At 54.4% G+C, this 22649-nt stretch overlaps 1 protein-coding gene across 2 annotated transcripts; it reads left to right on the top strand.

The window, feature by feature from the left end:
- The first annotated feature begins 3576 nt into the window (after positions 1-3576).
- INPP1 (inositol polyphosphate-1-phosphatase) lies at positions 3577-21646 on the top strand. 2 transcript variants are annotated; one of them, XM_081095115.1, is made up of 6 exons: positions 3577-3897; positions 13072-13328; positions 16654-16714; positions 17432-17632; positions 18721-18895; positions 20899-21646. In XM_081095115.1, the coding sequence occupies exons 1-6, from the start codon at positions 3636-3638 to the stop codon at positions 21470-21472; spliced, it is 1530 nt and encodes a 509-aa protein (XP_080951241.1). In that variant the 5' UTR covers positions 3577-3635; the 3' UTR covers positions 21473-21646. The 2 variants fall into 2 exon arrangements, with proteins under 2 accessions (XP_080951241.1, XP_080951242.1); XM_081095116.1 differs by lacking the exon at positions 3577-3897 and adding an exon at positions 4791-5155.
- Positions 21647-22649: the final 1003 nt, after the last annotated feature.

Below are 22649 nucleotides of genomic sequence, written 5' to 3' on the forward strand. Positions count from 1 at the left end.
CATAAGGCTAGGCAAACATTCCAAAACAAAATACACAAAAGGAATAAGCAATCAGGATGTAACGTTTGAGATAAGAAAGTATGCAATAGAATGATTTTACAAATGGGAGTCATCAGGCAGGATCCAACAATAAGTTGATTCTAAGGTCTTCCATAGATCGCTAAACAAGAAAATATTCAGGAAAGCTTAAGAATGGAAGGAAATGACTCATTGATAATGTGCCTGCTCCCAAGGGTAACCTTCATACCAACAGCTCAGAGCTGTACGCCCACCCAGCAGGGGCTGGGCGGGGAGTTTACTAAGAATGTTCAGATGAAGGGCCGGGATCGGCCCTTCCCTGACCTCTTTGCTCCCGGATTCCAGCCTTCAATTCACCCGAATTAGGGGAAAACTCAGATCCTAAGGATCCATGTACTTCCAGGCTTGTGTTATACTTCATACTATCTGGGAAAAGATAAGTGGGGGAAAAGATAGCTCGAATTGTATGAAGTTTAACATATATACACTGTGTGTGCGCGCGTGTGTGGTGGGGAGTGACAGACTAAAGAAAATGACTCAGGTCCAGTGAAAACTTGTGAGAGAGAAGCTTATAGTCCCACACCTTGCAAAGTGACTGTAAATATATCTGCATGACTTGTTCTAGAAATGTCCATTCGATTTAAACACCTCGGCTACCTGTGGTCCTCTATGCCACATGCAACTCCCCCTAGTTTATATAATTTAGTAAACTTGCACTCTATCTTAAGAAAATGTTTTCTTAAAAATTCCAAAATTTGAACACCATTGTCCTGTAGTGTATGAATAAATAAAGTGCAATGGAGAAGTGAAGAACATGCATAGCATGTTCCATTCCCAAACTCTGGCCTCGCAGTAACTCAAATGCCTGCTCAGGACACTTGTAAATCACTCTACAATTCCCTTGTAAGTAGTCACAGCCTCAGGCATAAAATCTGAGAATATCCAGGGCCTGCTGCACAATAAAGAAAAAATGTGTGTTCTAGGATGGCTGCCAGGCTCTTCAATCTCTCCATCTCTCCTAACGAGAACCCATGTCCACTCAGATGTTTCAACAAAAGAGATTTTAAAAAATATATATTTTTATTGATTTTAGAGAAGAAGCGAGGAGAGAGAGTCAGAAACATCAATGATGAGGATAATCATGGATGGGCTGCCTCCCGCACGCCCCCCAGTGGGGACCAAGACCACAACCCGGGCATGGGCCCTGACCAGGAATCAAACTTTGACCTCCTGGTTCATAGTCAATGCTCAGTCACTGAGCCACACTGGCCGGGCTCAGCAGAATAAATTTTATTGAAGGGACTACTTACAGAAATTTTGGTTAGATTCGGGGTTTGGGTTGGGTGAAGGGAAACAACTCCACATGGAGGTGGCAGGAGACACGGAGGTGTTCGGGCTCTCACAACAGTAAGAAGCTGTTACCAACACGAGGGCCGAAGGCTCAGGACGAGGGAGTCAAATCAGCGAGTCGTACAGGGGATGCTGCCCGTGGCTTCAGGGTGGAATGAGAGCAGGAGGAAAGGTGGGAAGGAATAGCCGACTTTTCTCCTTCACCCTCCAGCCTCCTGTTGGTGGCTCCCCCTGGCCAGTCCTACCTGAGAGCCAGCTGGCGAGAGCCCAGAGACTAATCCACGCAGCTCTGCCCTGGGGGCCAGTCTAACAGGAAGGACGGAAACCAGTTCTGGTGAAGAGCAGGTTGGAAAGACCAGCATGTTTATAACACGCAGTAGTGGGGCCCACAGGCTCCAAACTAGAGGCAAGCTTAACCACATGAGGGCATTCATCATTCCCCAATTACGCACACAATGGTGCTCACAAGACCTGCGCCTGCTTGGGGAACGCAGAAGGGAGCGGGACCAACTCCGTCTGGGGGAGTAGATTCAGAAAAGGTTTTCTCAGACTGAAAACTAGGGTGCTTCGTTGTCGCCCAAGCAAAGTGTCTTGTATTTTTGCTTGAATGCAAAAACAATACGTAGTCCCGCTAAGAAATGCACACACACAACAAAAAAACAAATATTTATAGTCTCGCTCCAGCCTGAGCCCTCGGTCAACATCTTTCTTTTTAACATATTTTTTTTTTTATTGATTTTTTACAGAGAGGAAGGGAGAGGGATAGAGAGTTAGAAACATCGATCAGCCGCCTTCTGCACACGCCCCACTGGGGATGTGCCCGCAACCCAGGTACATGCCCTTGACCGGAATAGAACCTGGGACCCTTGAGTCCGCAGGCCAACGCTCTATCCACTGAGCCAAACCGGTTAGGGCTCAATCAACAACTTAATGTGTTTATATCCTTTAGCTCTTATTCCATGCATATACAGTATACACATACGATTATGCGGTCTTTGGGATGACAATACAGACATTTGTTGGTAAACTGTCTTTTCCCACTCAAATCATAAATTCTCATGCAATAAACATCATCTGTAACTTGTTAAAACTTTAAAAAAAACTTGTTTCCATTCGGCTGACATGACTCAGTGGCTGAGCGTCAAACTATGAACCAGGAGGTCACTGTTCCATTCCGGGTCAGGGCACATGCCAGGGTTCGGGGCTCCATCCCCAGTAGAGGGCATGCAGGAGGCAGCCCATCAATGGTTCTCATCATTGATGTTTCTATCTCTCTCCCCCTCTCCCTTCCTCTCTGAAATAAAACAAACAAACAAACAAACTTTGTTCCTCCTCTCTGGTAACTCATTTGTGTCTTCAGACACTTAGCTTGCTCTCTCTCCGGGCAATTACCTAACGCACTGTGGGCGCGCGTGTTCCTGTGGTCTCTCTACTCTTTGCACACACTCTGCCCACAGGCCATTTCAGACCACAGCCCTCGAGCTGCTAATAGCTTTCATAATTTTTAAAGATTAAAAAAAAAAAAAAAGGACACACATAAAGAAGAAAAGTAATAAAGACATAGGTGGCCTGCAAAAGGTTAAAGTATTTACTATCTGGGCTTTTATAGAAAACATTTGTCAATTCCTGCATTATGAATTCCAAGAAATGCTATTTTTGAGTCAAAGAATGTGAACATTTTTTGAGGCTTTGACTGCACTCTGCCAAATTGAGGAAACATTGAAGCAACTTCTGTCCTGCTCAGGACTGGAGTGGCCATTCCCCAGGCACCTGCCTGGGGGTGGGGGTGGGGGTGGGGGTGGGGGCACTGCCCCAGAGGTTAGCTAGCTCTGCGAGTTCTTTTGTTCTCAGCCTGAAGCTGCATGAGCAGTTTAAGTTGTCACTTCCCTTAAAAACAGGGTTGGCCATTTTCTTTCTTGATTTAACTAATGGACATTTTTGCCCATTAAAACACACAGGATATTTCTTTCTTTGTAAGACCTCTTCATTAAATAAGGATGTCACTCTCTTATCTTTTATATATATTGGGAAATTTTGATGATTTTTTTACTTATCTTTTAATTTTATTTAATGGGTCTTTTTGATGAAAGAAGTTAAAAATTCTATAGTCGTCTGCCACTTTTTTTTTTTGTAATTTTGCCCTTAATGTCATGCTTACTTTGAGATTAAGAGCAATTCACTTATATTTTCTTTCTTTTTTTAAAAAAACGTTTTTTTATTGATTTCAGAGAGGAAAGGAGAGGGAAAGAGAGACAGAAACATCCAGGATGAGAGAGAATCACGGATCTGCTGCCTCCTGCACGCCCCCCTACTGGAAATGGAGTCTGCAGGGGGCATGCGCCCTGACCGGGAATGGAACCCTGACCTCGGGGTGCATCGGTGGCCGCTCAACCACGGAGCCAGTGGTCCAGTTTTCAGCAACATCTCCGGCGACAGGCCCCTGGCCCGGGCTCCCTCGGGGCTCCTCGCTGCTCCGGGGACCGCGGGCGGACATCCAGGAGGCGGCTGTGGCGGTCTGGAGCCGCACAGGTAAGAAGCCTGCAGCCCGAGCGGCACAGCAGCTCTCCCCGTGCCCGCCGCGGAGGGGCTGCAGGCAGGGGTCCTCTCCCCGCCGCTCCCGCAGTAGCCCCCCCGCTCCTGGCTGCGCCTGCGGACACTGCCGTTTCCTGCGCGTGGCCCGGGGCGGCCCCTGCGCCCCAGGCAGCCCCCGGCACCTGCCCCAGCCTGGCCCCGCCCTCTCAACACTCGGTTGCCCTTTAAAAATGTCTACTGCTCCGCCCACCCAGCATCGCCCAATCCGAGCCTCGCCCCGGTTTAAGGCCATCTTCCAGGTGTACCGAGCGCCACCGGTGACAGGGTTCAAGAGGGGGTTCCAACCCGGGGCGCGCTCCCTGGCGGGGGGCGAGGCCCGCACCTTAGGGGCGAGCACCCAGGAGACGCCGCCACCAGCGCACCCCGCGTTTCCATTCGAACCGGGGACCCTCTTCCCAGCGGCCCACCCCGTCAGGCCCACAATCCCCCCAAAGCGCCCAGAAGAAGGGGGGAGGCTTGTAGCAGCGGCTCAGGGGTTGAGCATCCACCGATGACCCAGGAGGTCCCGGTTCCGTTCCCGCTCAGGGCGCAGGCCCGGGTGGCGGGCTCCATCCCCAGCGTGGGGCGTGCAGGGGGCAGCCGGTCCATGACTCTCTCTCGTCGTTGATGTTTCTCTCTCCCTTCCCCCTCCCTTCCCCTCTGAGATCAATAAACACATAGATAAAAAAATAAAATAAAGCGAACTGGGGGCAGCCCCGAGGGCAAACGCGGTGGATCGGTGACTGGAGTCCCCCCCCCCCAACCCCGGCGCTCCCCGCTGGCCCCGCGCCCCGCTTGTGACGCCTGCGGGCGTGGGTGCTACCCGTCCGGGGAGCCTGGGCGGCGCCACGCGGTTCCCGGCCGCGGCCCGGGGACGGGGGACGGGGGGAGCGGGAAGGCGGCCCAGCGGAGGCGGAGGCTGGCGAGCAGCGCCCGCGAGGCGGCGGCCGGGTGCCTCCCTCCGCGCCCTCCGCGCCCGCCCTCCCGGCCGACCCCGCGCCCCCAGGCCGGCCTCCCGCCGCCGCCCCTCGCCCCTCCTCCTCCTCCCCCGCCCCTTCCGTTTCTCGGGGTAAGGCTGCAGCCTCCCCGGCTCCGCATCCCCGCGTTGGTAGCGCGGTTTCCTCCTGCGCCCTCGCCCGGCGCCACGACTCCCGGCCCCGAGCCTCTGCGTCCCGAGCCGGCGGGCGGCGCGCTCCCGATCGCCCGCGGACCGCAGGTGAGTGGCGCGGCCTGGAGGGCTCCTGGGTGCCCGCCCGGCCCGCGATGCCCCACCAGGGCCCTGGGGTCCCTGCAGCGAGGCCGCCGCCCGGCCCGGGAGACCCGGGTCCCTGCAGCCGCCGGGCGGAGGAGCTCGCGGTCCCCGGGCCCTGGCTCTGCGGCCGCCGGGAGAGGTCGAGCGGGAGGACAGGGGAGCAAACCGCCTCTGTTTAACGGGGGAGTCACTCGCGTTTCCAGGGGAGAGGCTGCGAGCGGAGGCCCCGGCTGGTCGGCAGGTCGGTGGCGCGGCTGTCAGGCGCCCTGGCCCTCGCGTTGCCCGATGCCCATGTCCAGGCCCCGGCCCCGGTCCTGACCCCCCGGAGGGTGTCACGGGGACACGACGGGCCTGGGTTTAGGGGAGTCGTGCCCCCGGCTTGCGGTTCTCTGCCTGTGGAAGGCGGTTTGTGCGACGTGCAGCTGGTGGGGCCGGGCCGTGGGTGGGAGAACATAGTTGTCCTGGGCGCGGACGCATCCCGGGCGCTGTCACCACGCAGAGCTCGCGAGCCCCGGGTTAGCGATGCCCCTGCGAGGAAGACGCGTAAGCCAGCAGCCGGGGGTAGGGCCGAACGTCCACTTTTAAAGCTCGTTTTGAAGCTGGTCCTGAAGTTGCCCACAGGGAGGGGCATCTCATGCAGAAGGACAGCGGGCTGGGCTGCGTGGACGGTCCGCGACCTGCGTCCCTCAGGCCGAAGGAGACGTTTCTGGCCCCTTTCTGCGGCGCGCAGCTTTGAACCCCAAGAAACGCATAGGGACGGGTGCCCCGCAGTGACAGCGGTCGGTGGAAGGATGACAGTGGTCCCCCACCTGCGGTGGACGGCGACCTCATCCTCGCCTTCTAAGCAGGGACTATAGGGACACAGAGACAATGGAAGTTCATTGTTTCAGTGCATTCGTATTCAGAACCCCTTTCACTTTAAAAAATACATATTTTTATTGATTTCAGAGAGGAAGGGGGAGGGAGGGAGAGAAATATCAGTGGTGAGAGAGAATCACTGATCCGCTGCCTCCTGCAGGCCCCACACTGGGGATTAAGCCCGTAGCCCAGGCCTGTGCCCTGACCCTGACCAGGAATTGAACTCGTTACCTCCTGGTTCATAAGTTGACACTCAACCACTGAGCCACGCCAGCCGGGCCCTCGTAAAGATTTTTTTTTTTAAATATATTTTATTGATTTTTTACAGAGAGGAAGGGAGAGAGATAGAGAGTTAGAAACATCGATGAGAGAGAAACATCGATCAGCTGCCTCCTGCACATCTCCTACTGGGGATGTGCCCGCCACCCAGGTACATGCCCTTGACCAGAATCAAACCTGGGACCCTTCAGTCCGCAGGCCGACGCTCTATCCACTGAGCCATGCCGGCCGGGCCCTCGTAAAGATTTTTAAAAAAATATACAAAGCAGGTGGTACTGTGCTTCCCTTCATACGCTCCATAGTTACTTGAACAGGCAACACCCTGATTTACAACAACATAGTAAGACCAGCTCCCAGCCACCAGGACAACATGTCCAGTTCAGTGCAAAGGCAGGAAAACCAAACAAAACCCATAACCCCAATGGTCACTCCAAGCTCCTGATGCCAGGCGGGCCTCGGCGAGGCTGACCACCATCAGGACGGCCGAGCTCTTTCTTCCAGACCTTCCAGAGAGACTTCCCGGTGAATCTTAGGGTCCTCCCTTCAACGCCCTCCCCGAGGAAGCCCACTCAGGACCCCCTCCAGCACGGCCGTGGGTTAGCGCGGCCTCGGACTCGATGTGCTGCTTCTTTAGAGCCTTAGCTTTGCCTGGTTTTGAAGGTCAAATAAATGACATTGCCCAGCACATTTCTCTCGCTGGGCGGCATGTTTCCCGTGAGGTTCGTCCATGTCGCTGCCCAGGGCAGGAATTCTTTGGTTTTCACTGTTAATTCCGTGTTATTATTGACGGTTATGTGGGCTACTTCTAGGGTTGGGTTACTGCCGACGCTGCTCGTAATGTCTGTGCCTGCTTTTCATGCACATGTGCATCGGTTTCTGCCCGGCCCGGATCCGCAAGGGAAGCTGCTGGGCCGCGGTGATGCCCATATTCCACACAGTGCACATCGATCCCCAAGGGGCTGTGCTGGTTTGACTGCCAGCAGTGCCTCCTCCCCCACGCTTGGAGTTTTCAGTCTGAAATCCAGTTGTGATTTCCAGTTGCGTTTCCCTCATTCCTAAGGAGGTAGGCTCTCTCTCCCTCCGCTTCCCGGTCATCCGCATGCCCGCCTTTGTGAAGAGCTTGTTCGAGTTTCTTGCCCTCGAGCTGACCCTGAGAGGGGAACGGACGTGCGGTGTAGACGGCAGAGGGAAGGCACGCCGACCAGACGGGACAGCACGTGCGAGTGAATGGCGTGTACGGAGCGTGGGAGGACATGGACAAATAGTGGGAAATCAGCTACTACTAGTAAAACGCTAAATTCAATCGGAGCCTGGGCCGTGATGACAGCCATCTCACACAGATCAGAGTAAGGCAGCGGTTCTCAACCTGTGGGTCGCGACCCCTTTGGGCGTCGAACAACCCTTTCACAGGGGTCGCCTAAGACCATCGGAAAACACATATATAATTACATATTGTTTTGTGATTCATCACTATGCTGTCATTATGTTCAATGTGTAGCAATGAAAAGACATCCTGCATATCAGATATTTACATGATGATTCATCACAGTAGCAACATTACAGTTATGAAGTAGCAACGAAAATAATTTTATGGTTGGGGGTCACCACATGAGGCACTGTATTACAGGGTCGCGGCAATAGGAAGGTTGAGAACCACTGGTTATATATGTGTTTTCTGATGGTCTTGGGTGACCCCTGTGAAAGGGTCATTCAACCCCAAAGGGGTCGCAACCCACAGGTTGGCGACCCACAGGTTGAGAACCGCTGGAGTAAGGTAACACCCGAAAGTCAGGCAGCCCGCAGGGCGCTGCTTGTGGTTCTGAGATGTTTGACAGCCACACTCTGAAAGCCGAGCAGGGTTTGTTCACGGGAAGGACTGCGTCTCCAATGAGCTAAAAGGAGCTAAAAGGCGCCGTTTGGGAAATGCTGGTGACGCTCAGGTGACAGTGTCCCTCTGGCTGGGGAGCGCGTGGCTGGGGCGTCCTGGAAGCGTCTGCTGGCCAGTTGCACCTCACCAACCCTGGTCACTGCGGAAGTTGAGCAGCCCGAACCCCCACAGATCTCACCTGTGCCCACGCCTGCTCCCCGCCCCTCCTGCCTCCGTCCCTCGCCCACTCCCTGAAGCAGCCCTAAGATGGGGCCACGGGGAAGGAGGCCGAGGCCTGGGAGGACCCTCCCGGGCAGGGGGAGCTAAATCCAGCCTTGGGCCAGCCCCTCAGCACCTGCCCCGGAGAGAGGGCACAGACACCTTCGTGTGAGACAGACACCCAGCGGTTTCCTGGGTGCGGCCTTTCCTCTCCAACAGGGCCGCCTACAGCAGCGTCAGGGCCACGCCTAGGCCCTTGGGCTTAGCAGGTGGGAGGAAGGCCGGGTTCAGGAGGCGAACCGTGGAGGGGCTGCTGGAATCCAGGCGGCCTGTGGGCTGCAGAGGCCGTGGTTCTCCGGCTGGAGGGATGCCCACGGGCGCCTGACGCCCTTCCCTGCTCCTAGAGAGAGCTGCTCGCCGGCGCGCCCGTCCTCATGCCCCTGTCCCTGCGCAGAGGGCCAGGCTGGCCCTGGCCCACCGCTCTCCATGCACTGGGCACCCCGGGCCTGACAGAACATCCCCCAACAGGACAATGGCCCTCCAGATCCCACGGAGGCCTCGCCTGCCTCCTCCACCCGGGGAGTCACCGCTCCCCGAGCCAAGTTTCCGCCCGACGCCCAGAAGCTGCGCAATCAGATCTGGCCGCACCAAGGAACTTCGTTCCGGCCGCTCAGAATCACCAGCGGTGCCCAGCCTGTGGGATTCAGTGGGCGAGTGACTGTTCCAGAGAGCGGGCAGTGACCACGGACGGCTGCAGGCCTCGGGCTCCTCACGGAGGGCGTGGGGCTGGTCTCGGTGCTTCTCAGCCGCCGCTGTCACTTGTGGGCTCTGGCGAGGCTCTGGGCGGGTCCTTTCCCAGAAATGTCTCACTTGGCCTCCACAGAGTCTCTGCAAGGTGCGTATTCTCTCCATTTCACAGATGAGGAGGGAGGCCCAGAGAGGGCAAGTCAGTTACCTGGTGCCACACAGCTCCTTAATGGCGGGGCCTGGGTTTGAACCCAGGTTTATCGGATCCCAAAGCCTACGCCTCCCCCCCTCTGCTGTTGCTCACACCTGAAGTGCGTGTAAGCGATCCGGAGATGACTTTTAAACCTCTGGTGTTCGGGCGAGATGTTAGGATGGTCAGAAATTAGAAGAGTTTTATCTGTGTAGAGCAGTGGTTCTCAACCTTGGCTGCACATTAGAATCACCTGGGATTCCCTTTGGGGTCGAACGACCCTTTCACAGGGGTTGCCCAAGACCATCGGAAAACATATATATAAACAGTGGTTCTCAACCTTCCTATTGTCGCGACCCTTTAATATAGTTCCTCATGTTGTGGTGACCCCCAACCATAAAATTATTTTCGTTGCTACTTCATCACTGTAATTTTGCTACTGTTATGAATCGTCATGTAACTATCTGATGTGCAGGATGTCTTTTCATTGTTACAAATTGAACATAATGAAAGCCTGGGTGGGGTGGCCTCACCCCATAACAAAGAAACAGAATTTCCGGAGGATGAGGCCCAGAAATCAGGATTTTAAAAAGAGTCCCAGGTGATTCTAATCATTAGAATGTACAGCCAAGGTTGGGAACCACTGGTATAGAGAGATTGGGCTTTCCGGAAGAGTCTTAAGGGCCCCCCTCCCCACCCCTTTTTCACTGACCTACTTCAGCTCAGTGACCATGTCTCCACTTGGACATGGAAGTCCCACAGAAGCTGGAGACTCTTGCTATGTGACGTTGTGACGGGTGCACATGTGGTCTCTGATGGGGAGGATGTGACTTATTTCGACCTGTGCTGCTCAGAGCCGATTTGAAAGAGGTTGTCACAAAGTAAGGCTGACAGGAGGTGACTTCGGTGTTTGCTGCATCCGTGACGACTTGGCTGCTAGAGAGAGTAGTTCCACGCGGGGAAAGCCGCCTCCCGGAATTAGACTTACTGACCACCTACTCGGGGAAGAGAACCCTGCCGAGCTCACTGCTTGGCCAGAGGAGCGGCTCTGCTGGCTTGCGAAGGTTCTCAGGCCTCTGGGTCAGGAGAAGTGTGTTCCCCTAGAGTTCGTCTGTGGAAGCCCCGAGCCCAGAACTTCAGAAGGCGACTGAATGTGGAGACAGGGCCTTTGGGAAGCAACTCGTTAAGTGGGGCCACGTGAGTGAGCCCTGGTCCCCCGCCTGGTGTCTTTATAAGCAGAGGAGACACACCAGAGCTGTGAGCGCAGCGCGGAGAGGCCACAGTGGGCCACGGCGAGAAGGTGGCCAAGCCCCAGGAGAGGCTCAGGAGACACCACCCCCAGCGCGTTGGTCCCGGACCTCCGGCCTCCAGATCCGTGAGACGCAGATCCTGGAGTTTACCCGGTGGTGGCATTGTGTTGGGCAGCCCAGGAGCGATGGAAGGGAACTGGGGACTTGGCAGAGCTGAGCCCTCCCTTGCCCGAGGCCCCACAGCCAGAGGCCAGAGAGAGGGGCGGGGTGGGGGGGGACACGTCAGTAGGTCTGCAGTGAGGCCCAGGATCCGCTGGGAAAGGTTTCCCTGGGAGGACAAGGGAGTCAGGTGTCAAGCAGCGAGTTCCAGCAGTCAGACTGGCAACAGCTGCTAGGTGTGCGCTCCATGCACCTGGGCCAGGGCTCGAACCGAACCTGGGATGTGCCTTGACCAGGAATCAAACCCAGCACCTTCCGGTGGATGGGACGATGCTCCCAGCGACCGCGCTGCTGGGCCAGGGCCAGGAATCAGTCTTAGGCTGTTTTCCTCTGAGCATGATGGCGTGGACACAGTTCCAGGTGACCTGTTCTTCAAGAACAGGGGTGGGCAAACTTTTTGACTGGAGGGCGACAATGGGTTCTTAAACTGGACCGGAGGGCCGGAACAAAAGCATGGATGGAGTGTTTGTGTGAACTAATATAAATTCAAAGTAAACATCATTACATAAAAGGGTACGGTCTTTTTTTTCAATAGTTTTATTCATTTCAAACGGGCCGGATCCGGCCCGCGGGCCGTAGTTTGCCCACGGCTGTTCAAGAACGTGCGTCTAAGGACCACACAGTAGTCCATCTCACACGTCACCGTGTTTAAGGCTATTTGCCACTTGCTGCTGTGACCAGCCATCCTTCCTGCCCTGAAGTAGGCTCACTCCACTCCGACTTCCTCACACGCCGTAGGGCAGGCCTGGAGCTGCCGGCTGCCCAGGCAGGGCCCGACCGCACCCTCCGGACCCGGCTGCTTCCCGCCGCTTCTGCAAGGACGTGAGCTTCACAGGCAGCTCGGCCGCGGCCTCCGCTCACTCTCCTCTTACTACTGTTGAGGCTGGACATATTTCTCGGGGTGGTGACCCACACTCTTAAGAAAATAGCATTTAAAAAATTCGTTTAGCAAACGTGTTTAACTCAACCCAGCCGTGGCAACTACCCATGGCCCCCGCCCCTGACGGCTCCTCTGATGGCCAGGGAGGACTTTTAAAAGAGAGAGTGAGTGTTTGTGATGATGGCAGAGAACACGGCTGCCCCGCCTGGCCTGCCGGTGAGCCTTGTGTAACCTGCAGTTACTTAACCCTCCCTAAGCTCCAGCTCCCTCAACTTAAAGGGGCCTGGCAATCCCCCCACCATCGGCACAATAGTGAGAGCGATTACTGACGCTCCCGATCAGACGTGGCTCCTACTGAGGGGGGGGGGCGGGCGCTGCCTGTCCTGCAACCTGTGTGCACCCCGAGGCAGACGTCCTCTCAGCCTGGAAGCCAGAACCCCTTAAGTCCCAGCAACGAGCATGGTCTAGGGCGCTGTGTTCTCTAAACGCCTTCTCGCTGGAAGAGCAGCACAGATAGACACAGTGGGACTTCTTTAGCTGGGGGGGGGGGGGGGGGGGGGAAGACTGCCCTGGTCGCTGGCCCGGGCGTGGCTCAGTCTTGCAGGACACACAGTGCTCACGGGTGCTCGGTGTTTTAGGAAGTTGCCCCAGAACTGGTAGGACACATCCTCTCCAACTCCCCCTCCCCCGCGGGTAAACGCGAGAACCCTGCTTCCATCCCGCAGTGGGCATCCTAGTCCCTGCGAGAACTTGGCCTTCGTCCAGCTCCGTGCCCACGCGCTCACCTGTCTGTCTGCTGGGGGTTCATACATAGAATGTAGATCCCCATTCAAACGCCTTCTGGCACCGGGAAGCCAATCCTTTGCCTAATGGATTTTTGAGACTAACAATATTTTTTTTAAAGATTTAGAAACCAAGTTCCCGCCCGGCTGGTGTGGCTCAGTGGTTGGGTGTTGACCTAGGAACCAGGGGGTCAGGGTTCGATTCCCTGTCAGGGCACAGGCCCGGGTTGTGGGTTCCATCACCAATGGGGAGTGCGGGGCGTGCAGGAGGCAGCCCATCCACGATTCTCTCTCATCATTGATGTTTCTCTCTCTCTCTCCCTCTCCCTTCCTGTCTCTAAAAACCAATAAAATATACATAAACAAGCAAAAACCAGTTTCCCCGTTGGGTGATGCCCAGTCTTCCAGCTGCAGCAGGACTGGTCTCCGGTGGGGCGGCAGGGGCAGTGGTGGCAGGGGTGCCCCTGGGCTAGTACCTGTTTACTGGTGATTTTCCCCGCGAGCTAGACCTGCAGTGCCCACCCTGCAGCGGCCGGACTGAGGGCATCGCTGCTGAGCAGCCTTCTCCTTTGCACCCGTGTCTCTGCAGCTGCCAGCGGGTGGGCGCCCTCCCGGCCGGGCGGCGGGGCTCAGGGCCCAGCCATGTCCGCCATCCTGCAGGAGCTGCTGCGCGTCTCCGAGAAGGCGGCCCACATCGCCCGCGCCTGCCGCCAGCAGGACGCCCTCTTCCAGCTGCTCATCGAGGAGAAGAAGGGCGGCGAGAAGAACAAGAAGTTCGCCGTGGACTTCAAGACGCTGGCCGACGTGCTGGTGCAGGAAGTCATAAAGCGGCACATGGAGAGCAAGGTAGGCGGGCCCGGACCGCGGCCTGGACCGCAGGGTGCCTGCCGGGGCTGTGGCTGTGTGAGCACAGCCTCCCGCCCCTGCCTTTCCCCAGAGGACCAGCACCTCAGATTCAAGTAAACACACAACTCTGGGTCTGACTTCCCTTGTTCTGACTAGAATAGTTCTAGAATGTTCACTGCAGACCAGTTTGAAAATACAGGAAAACAAATAAGGAAATAAAAATCACCCTTCTCAGAGCTAGAGAGGAACATGTTGGTCTAGACCAGTGGTTCTCAACCTTCCTCACGCCGCGACCCTTTCATACGGTTCCTCATGCCGTGGGGACCCCCAACCATAACATCATTTTCGTGGCTACTTCATAACTGTCATTTTGCTACTGTTATGAATCGTCATGTAACTATCTGATAGGCAGGATGTCTTTTCATTGTTACACATTGAACATAATGAAAGCATAGTGATGAATCACAAAAACAATATGTAATTATATATGCGTTTTCCGATGGTCTTAGGCGACCCCTGTGAAAGGGTCGTTCGACGCCCAAAGGGGTCGGGGACCCACAGGTTGGCGACCCACAGGTTGAGAACCGCTGGTATAGACCTTCTCACTTATTGAGTTTCTTTTTGAATAAGTAGGACACGTTCTCGGGAAAATAAGCAAATATCATCCCCCCACTCGAGAAAACCACAGCTGTGTTTGGCTACGTGTTGTTGGAATGTTTTTCTTCTATGTGTAGGTGTGTGCATGGCACATATCATTTATTTCAATAGAAATGAGAAAATACTATTTGGTAACTTTAAAAAATGGTTTCATTTGTTAAGTCTCACTTTCTGACATAATCGTGTATCTAATGCCTGTAGAGTTCTGGAGACTTACAGTCCCCCCTTATTCTAGTAGAAAAATATTTTTTATAACTATCAATGATTGTGATTCTAGTTATTTTAAACTGATTGGGGGGAACTGTATTCATAAGTAGTAATAATAACAACACTAACAGACACTTATAAATGCTTATTGCATGCCAGACACTGCTCTAAAGGCTTACTTAACTTTTCAACTCTTATAACAATTTTATGAAGAACTAGTAATCCCGGGGAGTGGGTGAGGAAAGACCAGCACAGAGAGGTTAAGTCACTTGCCTGAGGTAACACAGCAAGCGAATGGCCAGGCCAGTTTTGAGCACAGGCCACCTGGCTGCAGAGTCTGTGCTCTTTGCATCGCTGTGCGGCCCTCTATATGATCTAATAATTACATATTCAGGAGGACAGACCTTTTTGAGAGAAGGCACTATAAAGTACTGGAATAGTTCTCTATGAAATGCTCAAAATATAGGAATCAATCAGAATCATTTCACTCTCTCATCATTGATGTTCCTATCTCTCTCTCCCTCTCCCTTCCCCTCTCTCTAAAAATCAATAAAAACATTAAAAAAAGAGAATCATTTAAGTGAATTCCTGACCACAGGAAGGAAGAATCAACAACCCTTTGAAACCTCTACAACAGCGATTCTCAACCTGTGGGTCGCGACCTCTTTGCGGTCGAACGACCCTTTCACAGGGGTCGCCTAAGACCATCCTGCATATCAGATATTTACATGACGGTTCACAACAGTAGCAACATTACTGTTATGAAGTAGCAACGAAAATAATGTTATGGTTGGGTCACAACATGAGGAACTGTATTTAAAGGTTGAGAACCACTGCTCTGCAAGCTACACTTCTCTGTGCCCTGTGATACCTGCCCCAGTGCGCTAAATGGAGCAAGTTCATTTCTGATCCTGATCGAGATAGTTGGTTGCAACTGGATTAGCAATGTACCGACATTAAAATTGATGAGTTAATGTTTGCCCAGAGCATTATAACAAGTCCAGGCTGGGTTCACGGAGGAGGTAGATGCCGGGACTTGGGGACGGATAAGTGAGGTTCACCTTTGGCGAGAAGAAATAGCTGTGTTTCCTGACTCACTCCCCGCAGCCTCAGGAACAGGCTTTAAGCAGGCGGGGCACTGGGCCCCAGCCCTGGCTGACTGCGCCCTGTTCTTCAGAATTGGATGCCAAGCGGTGGTGGGCGTTATTAAGCTATTGGCTGCCTGCGAATGGCTGAGGGCACATATCTGAAGCATTTCCTTGCCTTCGTTCCCTGAGAACATCACACAGATCAGAATTCAGCACATATGTTGAGGGAAACGTATCTTTACTGGAGAAGCAGAATGTATCTGAAAGCTTCATTTCCTACAAAGATGAGAGAAGATTCTTAGCTCTATATTTTAAAAAATATTTTTTATTGATTTCAGAGAGGAAGGGAGAGGGAGAGAGAGAAACATCCATGATGAGAGAGAATCATTGATCGGCTGCCTCCTGCATGCCCCCTACTGGGGATTGAGCCTGCAACCCAGGTATGTGCCCTTGACTGGAATCGAACCCAGGACCCTTCAGTCCACAGGCTGACACTCTATCCACAAGCCAAACCAGCCAGGGCAGCTCTATTTTTTTTTAATTCTATATTGATGCATAAATTACTGGTTCATAAAATATTTCCCTTGTTTGGTTGTATCACTTTCCTACCCTGAAGGTGAACGTTACCTCCAACAGGTGCAGAAAACACACTTGAAAATGAGGGGGTGGGGGGGGGGAAGTAATGTTATCTTCTAACCCAGTGGTTCTCAACCTTCCTAACGCCGCGACCCTTTAATACAGTTCCTCATGTTGTGGTGACCCCCAATTTCATTGTTACAAATTGAACATAATTAAAGCACAGTGATTCATCACAAAAATAATATGTAATTATATATGTGTTTTGCGATGGTCCTAGGCGACCCCTGTGAAAGGGTCGTTCGACCCTCAAAGGGGTCACAACCCACAGGTTGGGAACCGCTGTTCTAACCCCTTCTATCCAGGCTCAAGTAAAACCTGCGGTACTTGATCAATAACGTTAACTCATATAAGTGACGAGGGTGCTGTTTAAGAGCAAGAGTTAAAATATTTCCTTTGGAAGCATCCTAATCCTATGGTCCTTAAGGAGATAGATGAAGTTTCTAGAAATACTTCTGCAAACTCACCAGGACAGCAGGCAGCCAGACTTCTCCATGACTTGCACTTTTTATAAGGGCCAAGGAGTCGGAAAGTCTCCGAAAGCTAGGTACTGAGCCACGCTGACCTCACGGTGTTATGCTGAGGTGGGTTTCTGGGATGGTACATTTCTGAATTTCAGATCTAGTTGTGCTATTTAATTTGAAACAGAAAATGGAAGCCTGTTCAGAATTGAACATACGTGTGGGTTTTCCTTTATTGTTCTTGCTTTGGTTTGTTGTCATACCTGCATTCTTCAGTTTCCAGGCTTGGAGGACAAAATTTTTGGAGAAGAATCGAACGAGTTCACTAATGCTCTGGGTAAGTACACAGATCCTGACGTGGTGTTGTCACTGTCAGGGACCACATCCTATTCTAATTTCCAACTTACATCTTAAGTGGATGTTTGGGAGCCTTTCATGTAAACGACAATATATTCAAATGTTAAGCTTCACTCAGAACTTCAGGCCATTTAACTTAGGGAAATGTGGTATCTTAGACGTAAATCTGTGGCATTTAAATAATGGATGACTTAACCTTTTTTTTTTTTTTAATATATCTTGATTTCAGAGAGGAAGGGAAAGGGAGATAGAAACATCAATGATGAGAGAGAATCAGTGATTGGCTGCCTCCTGCACGCCCCCTTCTGGGGATCGAGCCTGAAACCCGGGCATGTGCCCTCGACCTGGGACCCTTCAGTCCGCAGGCCGACGCTCTATCCACTGAGCAACACCGGCCAGGGCTTGACTTAACCTTTTGGAAAGTTGAGTGGTCCTTTGGGATTCTAATGGAAGTGACAGATGCCCCAGAAAGATGTGCTTCCTCACAACTGGGCAGACCATCTCAGGTCCACGGTTTAAACTCCAAACCCATCCGTGGACCTTGTGCGATTCTGGCCGGGGGCCAGGTCCGGGACCACGGATACGGGTCTGTTGCCCTCCCTGCACCCGGGTGCCCAGCCTTGCTCCCCCACCCCCATGTGGTCCTTCCCCCCGACTCTCTTGAGATGCCGCGACTCTGTGTGTGTCTTCCCACCAGGGGAAATGATCGTCTTGCGACTGTGCCCGACAGAGGGGGAGACGGCGGAGCTTCTGAGCAAAGTCCTGAACGGGAACCAGCTGGCGGCCGGGGCACTGGCCAAGGTCGTTCACGAGGACGTTGCCTTCGCCGACCCGGCCCTGGATTCAGTCCAGGTCACCATTCCTCACGACACTTTGGGAATCTGGGTGGATCCCATAGGTCAGTGGAGGGTTTGCTTTCACCCATTTGTTATTACTGGTCATTGGTTTTTTTTTTGGTTTGTGTGTGTGTGTGTTTTGTGGGGGGAAGGGGCTTAGAAAAATACCAATTGAGTATAGTTTAACTCTCCTGGAAGTTTAAGCAGTTTTACAGTTTGAAAGGGATCAGGAAGAGTCGGGTGTGTATTATGACATGTTGTTAGAAACAGATGTGCATCCGTCACCTGTAACAGACATGCATGCGTGTTTGTGGGTCTGTGTGGGGGCATGCACACACACGCGGGCACACGTGCAGAGCTGAGTTCACTCGTCTCTGAAGGACGCCAGGGTCCAGGCTGTAAACATGAGGGAAGCATGAGTGGGAGCAGCTACACGCCACCGGGCACACAGGCCAGTCACGGCACACGGCTCCGGCGGGCACGTGCACGTGGCACCACACGCCAGGCCCTCGGCTTCTCCGAGGGAAACACAAACCCGGTTTCGGTGAGATCTCCCCCGTCCCACCGCTTCCTGCGAATTCAACGAAACGAGCAGTGAGCACCCGGTACAGGCAAGCAGAGCCCCGCTAGGGAGGACCCCTGAGCGGGCAGCGTGGAGGGCCTGCGGAAGCTTCCCCTGTAGTATTTCTTTGGGTCATGACTGTGATAGGACCAAAATCTGCAGCTCGTTGTTGGTTTGTGTGTGTGTGTGTGTCTTTTTTCCCCCCAATATATTTGTATTGATTCCAGAGAGGAAGGAAGCGAGAGAAAGAGAGAGAAACATCAATGATGAGAGCGAATCATGGATCGGCTGCCTCCGGCACGCCCCCTACTGAGGATCGAGCCCACAACCCGGGCCTGTGCCCTGACCAGGAATTGAGCCCTGACCTCCTGGTTCCTAGGTTGATGCTCAACCACTGAGCCACGCCAACTGGGCAAGGCCCCGTCTCTTTTGAGGGTTAGAATTGGGGGGGGGGGGCACAAACATTCAGGCTGTCGCAGTTATTAAATGAGAAGAAAGAAACGCTGTAGGACAGAGTTCACAGATGCATTCATCCTCATTTTCTCCATAATCGCGACCTGAACCCAAACGAGCACGCTTCCCTTTCAGATTCCACGCATCAGTACATCCAAGGCTCTGCCGACGTGGAGCCCAGCCACGGAGTCTTCCCCCGGGGGCTCCCGTGCGTCACCATCCTCATCGGCGTCTATGACCTGCGGACGGGGCTGCCCCTGATGGGGGTCATCAACCAGCCTTTCGTGTCGCAGGACCCCAACACCCTCAGGTAGGAGGGGCACTTGGGGTGCGTCACGGTTCGTAGAATTTGCAACCTTAGCTTTGCTTTTTGTCAAGATGGTCACTCCATGTGGCATTCCCAGGACGCGAGATACCGGGCCGTTCCCGCTAGAAGTCTGCGTGTTTGAGTTCACGTTCTGTTATTTGGCCTCATTTTATTGGCCCAGTTTGAGTGGGGGCTGATAGAAGCTTTGAACAGAAACGGCATGTTGCGGAGACCTGCTGCATTTGGAAGGGAGCGGTCCTGTTCCCTATTCCTCGAATCCTTTCGAAACCAGATTGATAGCACGGAGCCCCCCCTGCTTCTCACACGTTCGGAATGAGATAGGCGCTGTGGTTATGCAGCCGGCTGAACTGGGACACAATTTTAGAAGAAATTCAAAACCAAAATGGGAAAATTATCCAAGGAAAAGATAAGTAGTTATGGCCAGGATTAGAACCTGCCCCTGGGGTGCTGTCCCTATAAATGTGAGGGCCGCCACGCTCTCCACCCTCCCCTGACTCCGGCAGGCGGGGGGGGGAAGCGGCCGGTGGCGCCTCCAATTGGCCTGCGCTTTAGGGTGGGGGGGGCGGGGGGGGGGGGAGGAGGGGGCGGCGGGTGGCGCCTCCAATTGGCCTGCGCTTTGGGGTCGACTCTAGGGCACAGCAGGGTCCAGGGGGAAGCAAACTGCTTTTCTCCTGGGGGTTCAGTTTTGATTTGTGTTTTCTTTTAAAATCTATTTTTATTGATTTCAGAGAGAGGAAGGGAGAGGGAGAGAGAGAGAGAAACATCAATGATGAGAATCACTCATCAGCTGCCTCCTGCCCGCCCCACACTGGGGATGGGGCCTGCAACCCGGGCCTGTGCCCTGACGGGAATCGAACCCTGACCCCCTGGTTCACAGGCCCACGCTCAGCCACTGAGCCACACTAGCCGGTGGTTCAGTGTTCGCGCTGAAGTAGGTCAGACTGTTAGTGCAGGACGACAGGTTCTTTCTTGAGCTTTGAGTTGCTTGGGCAACTAAGAATTGTTAGCGCTGTAATAGTCATGAACTGCACCTCTGGGATTTTGTCATTTCCCCTCTGCCCCTGCCTTCCTCCCCGCGAAATGTGCTTGTTCTCTTTCCAAGGTCACGGCGGAATGAAAAGGCGCTGGGCCGGGGTGCAGGCGTAACCCCGGCCTAGACGTGCTTCCCAAGCAGTTAGTGGCTCGGACACTGCAGATGGCGTAGGGCACCCAGCACAGACAGGGCTCACAGATCGAGGAAGGACAGACAGGTGCTGTGATTGTTTCTGTTGCCAAAAATAACACGTCCATCTTTCTTGGCGTTGAAGTCGAGGTGAGCTTTCGAATAAGCCAGAGAAGAGGGTGAAACAATGAGAAGGAGTTTCCAAGGGAAGGACCATGTGTAAGGATCGTAAACGAGATGCAGATGGAAAGACAGACGGCCTGTTTGTTCATCTTTCCCTCTTAAACTTGAGATGCCCACGTGGCAGTAAAGCTCTGCCATGTTACTAGGGACCCCGAACCCCACAGATACGTTAGGGTCTCCCGGGGTCGCTGTGCTGAGGCCCGAGACAGAGCCGCCCCATCGGCAGCCGCGCAGGCAGCTGGGCGGAGAGGTGACTTTCAGAAATGAATGAGCCGCGTGGGGTCTGTTTCTGGGCTGAAGGCACGGAGACTCGTTACGTTAAATATACTTTTTTCACATCGTGGGGTTGAAGGCAACACGAATACTGAAAAGCAAATGTGAGCCCGGCCTGCGTGGCTCAGTGGTTGAGCGTGGCCCTGTGAACCCCGAGGTCAGGGTTCCGTCCTGGTCGGGGCGCATGCCGGGTTGTGGGCTCCATGCCCAGTGGGGAGCGGGCAGGAGGCAGCCGGCCCAAGATGCTCTCTCATCATGGCCGTTTCTCCCTCCCTCTCCCTCCCTCTCTGAGATCAATACACACATTCACACATTTAAAAAGCGAATGGGATCTCCGCCTGCGCTCACGGAAACCTCTCTCCCGCAGGTGGGAAGGACGGCGCTACTGGGGCCTCTCCTACATGGGCACCAACATCCACTCCCTGCTGCCCCCGGTCTCCGAGCCGCAGGGCGCGCGGACTGGCCACCCCGGCGCCGAGGCCGCGGACACGGGCGCCCAGGCCCAGGGCACCCACCGGTTCTCCGCCGTCATCAGCGCCAGCGAGCAGGAGCCGGTCCGGGCGGCGCTGGCGCGCGTCTGCGGGGGCCGCGTGTTCCGCGCCGCGGGGGCCGGGTACAAGGGCCTGTGCGTGGTCCAGGGCCTCGTGGACCTGTACGTCTTCTCCTACGACACCACCTTCAAGTGGGACTCGTGCGCGCCCCACGCCATCCTGCGGGCCATGGGCGGCGGCATGGTGGACTTCCAGGGCTGCCTGGCCGGGCGCCCCGCCGCGGGCCGGGAGTGGCCACAGCTGCTGTACCACGTGGGCCACGAAGGCGCCAGCGGCGTGGATCGCTGGGCCAACAGGGGCGGGCTCATCGCGTACAGGTCGCGCCAGCAGCTGGAGACGTTCCTGAGCCTCCTCGCCCCGCACCTGGCGCCTGCGGACGCGCGCGCATAGACGGCCTTCTCCCGCCCGTGGAACCAAGCTGTGACCCTGGGCCCGCGCCCGTCCCGGAAGATAGCTTTGTCCTGTGGGCGGTCAGCGGTCATCTCCCTCTGCGGAGGAGTATTTTCCGTTCTGTGTTCATATGATGTTAATTTCTGTAAATAAACGTGGACATGTGAACGCCTGCGGGGGGATTGCGCTGTCGGTGCCGCCTGCAGCCTGTCAGTCCGGCGCCGAATGAAGAGGCGGAGGGAACCCGCCCGGCCAGTGGCGCTGAGTGTCTCAGCCAGCGGCTCTCGGGCAGGAGGGGCTGCGCGGCGGCTCCTTCTCCCGGGAGTCGCTGGGGCGCTCAGACCTGGAAATGATGCATCATTTAGCCAAGTTCATGTGCTTCCTACAGCGTTCCTGTCATAGAACGAGAGCCGGAGCCTCCCCTCCGCACCTCCACACACACTCACACACACACACGCACTCACACACACTCTCACACTCACACACTCACACACACACACACGCACACACACTCACACACACACTCACACACACACACTCACACACACACTCACACACACACACACACACACTCACACACACACACGCACTCACACACACTCACACACACTCTCACACTCACACACTCACACACACACACGCACACACACTCACACACTCACACACACACACGCACTCACACACACTCACACACACTCTCACACACACACTCTCACACACGCACACTCACACACGCACACACACTCACACACTCTCACACACACACTCTCACACACACACTCACACACGCACACACACTCACACACTCACACACACACTCACACACGCGCGCACACTCACACACACGCGCACACTCACACACTCACACACTCTCACACTCACACACACTCTCACACACACACTCTCACACTCTCACACACACTCACACACACACACACACACTCACTCACACACACACGCGCGCACACTCACACTCACACACTCACACACACACTCTCACACTCACACACACTCACACACACACGCGTGCACACTCACACTCTCACACACTCACACACACTCTCACACACACTCACACACACTCACACTCACACACACACACGCTCACACTCACACACTCACACTCACACTCTCACACACTCACACACACACTCTCACACACTCACACACACATACA

Source organism: Myotis nattereri (assembly GCF_964212035.1).
Source record: "Myotis nattereri genome assembly, chromosome: 7".
NCBI lineage: Eukaryota > Metazoa > Chordata > Mammalia > Chiroptera > Vespertilionidae > Myotis > Myotis nattereri.

What these genes read in the sequence shown, in the direction of transcription:
- INPP1 (XM_081095115.1), top strand. Translation starts at nt 3,636, where the DNA reads ATGAGAGAGAATCACGGATCTGCTGCCTCCTGCACGCCCCCCTACTGG. An exon ending in AGCGGCACATGGAGAGCAAG is followed by an intron (nt 13,329 to 16,653) that starts GTAGGCGGGCCC and finishes TGCATTCTTCAG; the next exon opens with TTTCCAGGCTTGGAGGACAA. An exon ending in CAGGACCCCAACACCCTCAG is followed by an intron (nt 18,896 to 20,898) that starts GTAGGAGGGGCA and finishes TCTCTCCCGCAG; the next exon opens with GTGGGAAGGACGGCGCTACT.